This window comes from Triticum aestivum, chromosome 4A, assembly GCF_018294505.1.
Source record: "Triticum aestivum cultivar Chinese Spring chromosome 4A, IWGSC CS RefSeq v2.1, whole genome shotgun sequence".
Taxonomy (NCBI): Eukaryota; Viridiplantae; Streptophyta; class Magnoliopsida; order Poales; family Poaceae; genus Triticum; species Triticum aestivum.
In genome coordinates, this window is record NC_057803.1 from 575,525,413 (window position 1) to 575,536,912 (window position 11,500).

An 11,500-nucleotide genomic window follows, 5' to 3' on the forward strand; every position below is an offset into this window, starting at 1 on the left:
GCGAATTTGCCTATATGGCAATGAGTTAATGAGGAGAGAGATAGTTTCAGTAATTTAGCTAGTTACCGTAACATCACATATTCCAATACAATATAAGTCTATAACCTAATAATAACACTACACTTTACACGTGTTTCCTGAATCTGGCCAACCTGCTTCATGAAAATTGACATTCGCTCCGACACGATCAATGTGTGATGTGACAATCAGAATAGCGTTTTGACGTGAACTTTTCGTGTCATTTTGCTAGGCTCGTCCTTAAGAGTTAAAATCAGCGAGTCTCAGTATGATCTCTGAAGCTTGTTAATAGTACATGTTTTAGAGTTACTCCCTCCGTCCCATAATGTAAGACGTTTTTTGACACTGCAAAATATATATTTTTTCTCCCTCTCCCATTGCAACACACGGACATGTGTGCTAGTACAACATTGAAGTTTAAAAAAAAATCAGAGATAACGTTAAACATTGCCACGGTCCAGTCGAGAGGTGCAGACAACAAAATCGCAGATTTTCCAGCGTACTTGAAACTGTGCAAAGGCTAAACCTCAATGTTACGAGCCATCTCCATCCAGTCTTCTCTTTTTCGAGAGAATTCCTCCATCCAGACTTATTCCGCGACGAGACTAGAACAGACCACGCACACATTTGACATACATTACAGGACACCACCACATCTACATGACTCGAATCACAGATTATGGTCAGGAATCAGTCTAAAACCTCATATCGCCTCCCTGGTGACAAGGTTATGCTGATGATGCTGATCAACCCGATTATTTCCAAGAAGTTGAGCCCCCTGCAGAGTTCACCAAAATGGGGGGAAATCAACAAAATCAGAACTTGGATAGAAAATGAAAACTGACATGGACAGAAAGGAAATGAAATTCTCCCATGCTAATGCAGGTTCAGGCTCATTGACACATTGTTCGGCATCAAAAGCCAAAAATTTAGTTGAAGCCAAATCCTTTTTCACACTCAATTCAGAGATCACTAGCTTTACTTTAGTGATCAACTGGAGTACAAACTTTAGAGGTTGTCATAGGACATAAGCTTAAGGTAGGACTGCATCTCCACATCCAATTATCAATGACCTACTATGATGCGACATGAAAGAACCCAGCCTACCAACCAAGGTCTTCACCTGTGTCTATTCGGACAAGGATGTGTAAGCAAGTAGTAGTGGGTTGTTAGGCAACACTAAGGACAAATAACTGAACACAAAGCATGTCTACGTGCAGGAGGTTGAAGAAGCACTTGAAAGCTTCTAAACAACTTGTTGTCAGTGGGCATCAATAGAAGCCACTCATTATTAGCTCAGCTTTCACATGGTTTAGTTAATGGAGCAGCACCACATTGAGCACTGGCTTCTCAACCCACATTATCGGTGTTAGGATGACTACTAAGATCAAATGTGCTGTACATTTCCAGGGCTAACATACTACACAGTAAGTACATCTCTGTTGCTTTACATCCACAAGGATTTGGATGTCACTATCATCTAAATTATTTGCATATGGACCAGTTGGAGGAAAGATATAACAGCAGGGTTGCTCATTGCCAAGCAAACAAACATACACCCAAGCTTGGCGTAGCCGTGTTGAAGTAGAAGAACATGGAAACTACAAACTTACAACAGCGGGAAAATGACAAAATAATAGAATACCCAACCCTATCAAGCAAATCACCACTCCTTAATGTTATATCAACAACTTATCTTACTAGTTAAAGGTGGCAGCACGACAACTCTTTCTTTCCATGTGTTTATGTGGTGCATGTTTAGAAAACTTGGGACAGTGAGATGAAACTCCTGGCATACCTTTCTACTCTACTTTAGCGCCTTCAAGAGCTTGAATGCACCAGTAGCAGTAGTGATAAAGCGCCTTGTGGGTTGATTATTTTTTGTAAGTGGTGAGATCCTTCGCACCGGAAGGACTATATTTGGAGTTGGAGTAGATCCATTGCCCTTTAAGCTTCTCAGAGAGACACGGAGTTGTTCAAGATCAAGCCCAGACCTAGCATCTGTTCTTGCATAGGCTGGATACACCTTCACAGGAAACCGGGCTTGTAACACTGATCTCCAATATGGGGAAAAACTTCTCCTTGCATATGTGGGATCCCATCCTCCACCTGCTTCCTTTCTCGCAGCCTGTCACATATTGCAATACAGATACAACATAAGAAACCAGATGAGCATGATCAGCCAGCACCTCTCACTTGAGATGTTGTATGTTGATCAATACACAAAATTGGGTATCATAAGATATGAATGACGTTACTACAGTGCAGTAATTAAGTAGTGGGAAGTATCTTAGACTAGTAACATGCATATGTTACTAGTCTATGTTACTACCTCCATAAGAGCAAGTATGATAGTGGGCTTATAGAAAGTAAAGATGTGAGAAAGTAAAGAAAGTAGGCTCTCATGCAAGAGCCTAGCTATGTGTATTCCAAGGCAATTACAATAAATGTGAAGAAAGAGAAAGAGATAAGATAGCCAACCTTATAGCCTACACTATTGTATAAAGTGACTATGAATGATGAGTACAGGTGACATGGCAGTTTCATATAGTCAGCAGCTGGCTATATTATTAACCATGCTCTAATGGATAGTTACATATGGATGCAAGCCTTCATTAATTGAGATGTAGACTCATTTTGCCTCAGGGTGTGTTAAGTAACATATTATGTCACCACAAGCATCTCTCCCCTCATTAAATTCTTGCCACATAAGCAAATTTGCCTTGGGGTATGTTATGTTACTACTACTATGATAGTGGGGAGTAACTTACACTAGTATCATGCATATGACACTAGTCTAAGTATGTTACTACATTCATAGTGGGGAGTAACATAGAGGTAGTGTCAAAGGTGGTTGTATTTATTAGCTTGTAGACTCATTTTATGTAACTCAAAACATGTCATAAGTGTTATGCGATGGTAACATATTATGTTACTCAAAACACCTCCCCATTAACTAGTACATGCCACATAAGCAAAGTTATCTTGGGTTGCACTATGTTACTAGCTAAATTACTCCCACTATGACCAGCCTAAAGCAACATACTCCCTCCTTTCCGGTTTATAGGGCTTAATTTGAAAATTCCTCCAACCAAGATAGATGGTGAGTGGTGGAATAAATTTTGTAGTTTGCAAAATTACTTGATTAGTACACTCGTTTTCCCCAAAAAGTTGTGTTATCGATGCATTAATTACAACGCATGCATGCATGACCACTAAATGACCAAGAACTTGTGCATGCATATGTGAGTTGTCTCTTGATTCTTGCATGCAGTGATTTAATGCACCTTAAAATCTGAACATGTGATGGTAAGTAGTAGAATTGAGACTAAGAAAACAGAAAAACATTTTTTTTAAAGATGAGCCCTAGGGCCCTTAAACCGGAAAGGAGGGGGTAATAAGCTATTGAACCAGTACAAGACATGGCACAAACATAGCAACTGAAACATGCATTTTTTATTGCCTCAACGATTATATTACCCGCATATTCTTTTATCAGAATCTTTCTCGCAGGCACGAAAGAAATTTCAGATGCAACAAATCATTCAAGAACACTAAGCTGTTGGAAATAAGTAATAACAACAATGTGCAAGTCTTACTTGGAATCTACACAGTTCAGCAACTTATTAAGCTAATTATGCCTACTTTTTATTGCATTTAGCCCTTTTCTTTGGTAAAGAATCTGATGGAAAACACAACACATTAGGATGGCAGAGATGAATCATAGTTGGAATGCCATGGCACTGCGATAGGTCATACGCATTTGGAGGCAACTCAAAGCAGTGCCAAACTAGCTATTTCTTTCTGCTTCAAAGAAGGAAGGCAAACCAACCATGGTGGCTTAGCCAGCAAGCAAGGCAGCGAAGATTGCTGTCAAGTGCGTCGGATATGGGGAATTGCATATATAAATAGAGTTCCATCCGTACAGACAAGTATTGGTTGACTGTTTTCTGCTTGGCTGTCCTAGTACGAAAACCCTGAAAACAACCTCTTGCAGAAATGCAGGGAAGGCTGCGTACAAAAAACCCAAAATATTCAGACCTTTCCCGGACCCTGCACACCCTGCACAAGCGGGAGCTACATGCACCAAGCTGCCTTTTTTTTGGTTCTTTGTCCTAGTAGTAAAACCTAGTTTATATACACACACACGGTATTGTAGGCAGTGTGTGTGAACACAAACTAGGTATTATTGTAGGCTAGAATTTAGATATTTTGTATTCCTCCGATCCATATTAGTTGTCACTCAAATGGATGTATCTAGCACTGAAATACGTCTAGATACATCCATGTGAGCGACAAGTAATATGGATCAGAGGGAGTAGCTCAATTAATGAGCACTAGAAGCAGCTTGAACCTGTCCAGGTTCAGTAGCCGAAGTCCATTAGAACGCGAATACTTGTACTCTTTAAATATGGATGAATACACCACTAGAAAGCACCCAGCTTTGCAGCACCAAAACCATCACTTTGTGCTCTAGTTAGTGACCCATTTTGTGCTGCCATAAGGTGTAGGCAAAGCTGCTCGGTGCTGCTGCACCAAAATTAGCATTAAGGTCTAATGGTGACTTGTGTTTGTGTACTGTGCTCCCATGCCATAAGGGAGAGGCCCTCACCTCCAACAGTAGTGACCTGGACCCGAGATTAGGGCAAGTCGAGCAGTCAAAGGTCAAAAAAGCAAACCTTAAAACAAAGATTTTACTATGTATCCAAAAGCCTTCATGGGATTCGTCAATTTGGGAAATTTTCACTTCACATAATTTTAAATAAGGTGAAAGAAAGGGGAAAGGGCAAAATTTCTTATAGCTTCCTTTCATTTTGCCGCCACAACATTGTTACTCATTACCAACCACCATCAGTCTATCCAAAAGTAGACGCATTACCTTTTCCTTTGCAGCATGCAGATTGGCTGTTTTCATAGCTGCCCTGTTTGCATCTGTAGACCCTATTATCCATTTAAAGAAAAAAGGAGATATTAGACTCATGTTTGATAAACTTAACAAGAATCACTTGAGCCTGACACAACTGTACCACATGACTCTCCGTTCGACATTTTGCAGTCATAAGGCTGGCTTCAAGAAGATAAAATAAAATAATCAGCAAAACGACCATTTATTTACATAGAAAATTGTTGTGTGAAGTAATACAAAGAGTAGTACAGGTTTAAAGTGTCCATGGAATCTCCAGTAGGGCAAAATCCATACTCCTTCAGGATAGATGAAACATGTTCCAAGACCTCAGCATGGGGCACCTACATGACATACAAACTGTTGTATAAGGCAATATATGGCTAACACAGATCTACTGTATATACAATTTAGCAAACATATAACCAAGGGTAAGCAGCGAGATGATGGAAAAAACTGTTTGAAGGAGAAACTGCAGTTATACAACATGAATTGGAAGGCAATAGAACAGTGTGCAAAAACAGTTACAAACATACAATCACTACTAGGTTTTATAAACTACTCCCTCCATCCCATAATGTACACATATCAGATGTAATAACGTCTTACATTATGGGACGGAGGGAGTACATAATATACCTATGTGGATTCATCTAGATTGATGTATCTTTGATATCTTAAAGCAAAACCTGTTAGCTGCCACAAGTTTTGTAGTCCAAAGCTTATGATCCAGACCTTGAAAAGTAGTCAAGAACCGCATCACACTTGACTAAACTTTACAGTTACTCAAATTCCAACTATAATAAACGTATTTGATTTAGGCTATATGAAATAAAATAAAGTTCAGACAAACTAAAAAGGTTAGTCATGAATTGCATACACCTAGTGTTTTTGAATTGAATTAGACTGTCCTCCAGAGCCACAGAGAAGTTAAGGTATGAGCTACAACTCCCTATTTCTTGCAGAACCTGGAGTTTGTAGGCTAAATTTTGTATCTTAAGCATAAATTTCCAGTCTAACATGAACAAAGAAGGCTCATGTCAACACCCTTAACATACCCCGGCTCCAGCACCTAGAATATTTGGAGCTGGAGCCCTGCCAAACAGCTGCGGCCATGAAAACATGGAAGTGCTCATTTTTGCTAGTTTATCTGCCATGCGTCGAAAATAGACAGAGAGAAATGACACAAGCGCATGTTCTCTATTCTTTTTTTTTTGAGGAGCAAGAGTAACCACGTTACTCTTAGCATGTTCTCTATTCATGCACCATGCAATAGCATTGGCAAAACACTTGATGTTCATACATGCTATTTTGTTGCTAAGGGCATCTCCAACGCTGAACCATTAAAAAGGTAAAAGTATGTACACTAGTCTACGGCCAGCCGCGGCGGATCCCTTTGTCTTCCCCATGTCCGACAGCCCGCTCATCGGACTGCCAGGAGCCCTGTTAGCCCTGGAGGTATACTCTTCCCCCGTATCTTCCCTATGTCCGGCTGCGCCGCTCATCGAGTGGCAAAGGGGGTGCTTCAGCCGGAGGGGAAGGGTGCGTACTCCGCTTCCATGAAGCCGATGCGTGGGTCGACGATGGTCTGCGCTGAACCGATGAAGTCACCGACTGTGCACGCCGGCGACGCATCGGCAGTGGCCTTCCTGGGACCCAAGCGGCGGTGGCCTCCCGTGTTCTACTTTTCCTCGATGTTAACGGCGGCGGCGGGCGCGGACGCACTGGTCGCCACCGACTCGTCGATCTCCACGTATTTCTCCACTGACCGAGCGTGGTTCCGCCAACATTGACGGCGGATGGTACGGGGGATGGCCTCACCCATGGCAGCCACGATGCCCGTTCCGCCGTGCTCCCCCGCGTGCCCTGCTTGGAGCAACTCGCCACTCCTTCGCGAACTAGCTTGGAGCGGCAAGTTGTTGAACCACGCGCCAGCTTGGAGAGGCAACTTGCTCCGTTGGGCTAGGCGAGGGAGGTGGAGCAGCGAGTTGCCTGACTCGTATCCGATGGGCTCGGCGGGCCACCCAGCCGGCTTTTATGCCGGTGAACTGCTCTTCCTGCTCGTCGGATGCCATCGGAAGGGTGGAGAAAATGGTGGAAGGGCAAGATGGGAGGCGGTGGAGTGGTGCAATTCTTGCCCGGCGTCTGGCCTCCTTTAAATAGCCGCCTGACGAGAGGACCTTGCACGGCGTTGTGGTTAATGCCGACCCACTCATGAACAGACGTGTGGCCGAAGTAGGTGTCTCGGCACACACGGGTTTAATGGAGATGTTTGAATACGGCGAGGAGGCGTGTTCAGCCAGACGTGCAACGGGCGGCACCCTCGGCCGGCACACCGCTTTAATGGCAGAGCCAGTGAGAGGTCGCATCCGCTCTGTGTCGGCTTCAATATAGAGCGGCTGCTCTACATCAGCATGAATGTGGGTAGCTGGCGCCTGGCGGGAACGCGTGCGGGAGAGGAAGGAGGGTTTTGGGTGGTCAGAAGCAGGCGTGGCTGTTGTCCGGACGCCCGCCAGCCCCGTAAACCCAGACGGAGGGAGCATAAGATATTGTTCTTTTCAGTTGACATCAGATTATTAACATACTTCTTGCTAAGACTAGTGCATGTATTTACAAATAATATTAAAACATTAGTAACAGATATGAGGCACCACAGCTGCAATGTACCAAAAACGTGTACCTCTGAATGTGCTTGAATGTATGCAGAAAGAGGTTCACCGACACGGGAAATTACATCAACAAGCAGCCCTGTGCAATGAAGTGCCTTCATTTCCTCCAGAAGCTTCTGTGGCATTTCATTTGAACCTTTCCCCCATATCAAGGCAAATGAAAGCCTCAGTATACTGCTCTTAATAATGTCAAACCCATCTTTCTTACTACTGGAGGAACAACCTCCACGTATCTGCTCTTGAGTAGCCAGTAGTAGAACTGCAGACTGGATAAGTTTTCCATCCTCAATGTACTTCCAGAGCTCTTCAAGTAGATTATTTGTTTTTTCTGCAAGCAGTCTAGTTGTATCCAAGAAGATCTTCTGTAGAACAACAAGGAACAAAAATCTAAGTGCATTTAGCATTTGTATGCAAGCAAATACAGTTAAATAACTTTCTATATTTCGCTTTGTTTCCTCTATCAAAGTAAATATGGATTAGGTCCAATTTCCAAGGAAAAGAAAATGAAATTAGTTACTAGCAACAGTTTTTGTATAGTCCAATGAAGACTCATTATTGTTTACTATAAGAACATGCAGTAACAAACAGAAACTCTACTTTCTCTGACAAATGGAGATGAAAGGATGCCCAGTCCTTAGTATCACTAATATCATTATAACAGCTGTTAGGGATCTATGGTATGACCACAGTTACTTTTATGTCATGCTGCAAAAGTGGTAATTCATAAAGGAAGGGAAGTGAAACAGACCATTTCAGGTAGACACAGCAGACGGATAAGATTGTAGATATAATCCAGATGATTCAGGCTGGGAGAAAGATTGTCCTCCAGATTGTCCTCCAGATACTTATGCAGGCAAGTATTCTCTACTGCGACATGCAGCGGGAGTAGATCCTCAATAATTTCCTTGCCAACTGTGCGTACATTGGCTGATGCACCATGACGTAAAAGCAGCTTGATCATGTCAACAGAGAACCTTTCAGCAGCTTGGTGGAGCGGGAAGTATCCATATTTGTTTATGCAGTTGGGATTGGCATGCATCTCACGGAGCTCAGGTGCCTCGCCCTCCAACACAAGTTGTGCACATTGCAGGGCATTGAAACTGACCAAGAAGGTTAAGGTTTCTGCTGTGATGGAAAGATCCCATGACATGGCCTTGGCCCCACCGTTCCTGAATAATCGGAGGAAGCACCGGACATTATCTTTTAAAAAGATGGCCTCCAATTTGGCATACTTGTCGAAGAAGTCATCACACACCCACTAGATGGATCCGTCACAGTCGAAAAAGATGAAAGGCATCAGTTATCCGACTAAAAGCACAACAAAATTAACTGGAGGTGAATATATGACAACAACAACAATAAAACAACAAAACCTTGTAACCCAAGCAAGTTGTGTAGGCTACAGATACCGAACATGAGGTACCAACAAGGAGAGAAGAAAAAGCAAGGGGGTCTAAAGCTATCATGGTTCCTATCTAAGGTTCATATATGACAACAATAAATATATTGTTTCAGTAAACGTAAGTACCCAATAATATTACAGAGTTAAACCAAACAACTAATATAATGGAATGACTCATCAAACGGATTCTGTAAATGAAGGTAAGGTAACAAAAACCTCAGGAGTAGGGTCTGGGATGATTATGTCATTTGCTCTGGACTTGGCCATGGAAAGAGACCTTTCTGCCATAAGCTGAAAGAGAGGATGTCAAGAGTCAGCACTGGGAAAGAAAAAAGAAGGGGAAAGAATATCACAGAGATGGATAGTCATCATACCTCATCGATCTTTGTCATATCGATTCCCTCAGTATATTCAAAGTGAGGGCAAGGACCCAGTGGATACGCACTTCTTACTGTAATTGATCCATCTTCACCATTAACGTTATCTTTGTCTAGGGCAGCAACCTCCTCAAATTTCAATTCCATACTTCCGTTTTTCTGAAACAAGGAAATTTAATTTTGAATTATGCTCCAAACAAGATTACTACAATCCTGCCATGGTCAAACAATGATACAGAAGACCCTGAGATAAAATGAGTCCAATCTAAAATGGATTGCGCATCGCGGAAGCATAAACATGTGCTGCAAATAGAAAACATTACATTTACTATGTATAAATCCTGATGCTATATGCAAAATGAAGGGCCAAACAAGTTTATCAAATACCAGTTGACCAGGTGCTAGAAACTCCGGTGCATATAAATTATGAAAATCTAGAACCAAAAGCTATATTTGATGTTACAGTTCAACAAGAAGTAGATATTCACTGGTTAATGGCTCCCACAAATAGCTAACTTGCCCTTACTGACGCCACTCAAAGCACAATGAGAAATCTTCGCATGCATAAGGTCAGCAAACCAACCAAACAAAAAACAGGAATTGCATTTTGAGTATCATATTTACTTCACATATAAAAAAAGCACGTCATGACTCAATTGTCTTATATACAACTCGCAGAGTAGATACACATACAGATGGCTAGGAAGCAACTGAGACTAAATACTGCGCCGACAAAACGAGGTTCAAGAAAACTAAGCGTTCAGTCCAAGATTCAGATTTGACATTCTGACACGAGGAACAATATAGAATCTGAGGGCTGTAACCAGTGAATGCTGATCAGAACTTTAAAGCAGATAGTTGTTTCAAACTTGGCCTTACAACAAGGCAAGAGCAGAGGGATTTGCGGCTGCGCGGTCACGAGGAGTTTCTTGAGGCCCGTCCCATACTGGCCTGGCATTTTCACAGGTCTAAAACAGCGTCCAAGCTCTTGTCGTCCTCCAATCTGTACTGGCACGCCCGAGGGCAAGGACTTGCTATCTGCCAAAACCAATCTCATACTCGTATTTCCAGCCACTCATCATCGAGCGAGTGGGACAGGATTCCAGAAACCACACTCCCTCCATCCTCCCAACATCATGAAATCCTCTCGGCCCTCAGGCAACCCCATCGCCCCCACCAACCCCAACCCCATCCCCCCACCCCCAACCCCCACATCCACTGCCACCACCCCCGGCTCCAATTTAGCTGCTTATCTGATGATATATTTCTTCTGACCTGCAAAGGATTCATCCCCTTCTTCCGATTAGGGAAAGATTCCATCTTTTTCAAGATACAGCCAGTGCTAATGCATCCGGTTTGTGTTTTTTTGTCACGAGTTCCTTTCACTTGAAATAACCACCACATCTCTTTGTAAGGAACTTGTGAATCAACAGTCAGAAATAAAATCAACAAGGCTTGACGATATGGGACGAGACATTAGCTCTTTATTACAGAGAACCTCAGCTAGTTCTATAGATCGGAAATTATATATCAATCAAGAACGATGCAACAACAATAATTTATCTAGGCATTATATAATCAGCTGTAGTCGATCGTAAACGTATCAGAGAAAGCCCGACCGACAATTTCATCTCTAGGGCAAGATTCGGCACACTTCATCACAAACCATACATAACAGATCAGATATCAACGAGAGCGGTGTCCGTGCGGTGCGATGGTAGTACCTCGTTCACAGCTCGCCGCGGATCTGGAGGGAGCTGATATCTCGCCGCGGATCTGGAGGGAGGTGACGGCACGTCGGCCACTAAGCGAAAAAAGTAACAACCAGAACCATCCGATTCAAAATGGGCCAGCCCATAAAGCACTTTTTTCCTTTTTGTTTCTGTTTTTTTTTCGAACCGGGTTTTGTTCTGTTTTATTCTGAGTTTTTGTTTTATTTTACTTTTGAAATTTTTTATTTTGTCTGATTTTTTCAATTAAGTGAAATTTTAGGAAAATCATAAAAAATAGAATTTGTGAAAACTTTCAACTTCAAGAACTTCTTTTCAAATTTCATGATTTTTTTTCAAATCCACGTAATTTTTCCAGTTTTTTGCCAACTTTTTTAGTGAACTTTTTTCAAATGTCATGG

General features: G+C 42.2%; 1 protein-coding gene across 1 annotated transcript; it reads right to left on the bottom strand.

Annotated features, from left to right (window-relative positions):
* Positions 1-300: 300 nt before the first annotated feature.
* LOC123087078 (uncharacterized) lies at positions 301-11,200 on the bottom strand. Its single transcript, XM_044508981.1, has 10 exons — positions 11,094-11,200; positions 9,367-9,528; positions 9,209-9,283; positions 8,339-8,848; positions 7,602-7,952; positions 5,174-5,265; positions 5,046-5,086; positions 4,898-4,959; positions 1,817-2,146; positions 301-796 (listed from the first exon to the last, which is right to left on the bottom strand). The coding sequence occupies exons 2-9, from the start codon at positions 9,514-9,516 to the stop codon at positions 1,826-1,828; spliced, it is 1,602 nt and encodes a 533-aa protein (XP_044364916.1). The 5' UTR covers positions 9,517-9,528; positions 11,094-11,200; the 3' UTR covers positions 301-796; positions 1,817-1,825.
* Positions 11,201-11,500: the final 300 nt, after the last annotated feature.

Bases quoted from the DNA above. Each gene is read 5' to 3' on its own strand.
- LOC123087078 (XM_044508981.1), bottom strand. From the start codon at position 9,516: ATGGAATTGAAATTTGAGGAGGTTGCTGCCCTAGACAAAGATAACGTT. The intron at 5,087-5,173 runs GTACTACTCTTT...ATCTTCTTGAAG, and splicing joins TCCATGGACACTTTAAACCT to CCAGCCTTATGACTGCAAAA. The intron at 2,147-4,897 runs GTAATGCGTCTA...AATATGTGACAG, and splicing joins TGCATGCTGCAAAGGAAAAG to GCTGCGAGAAAGGAAGCAGG.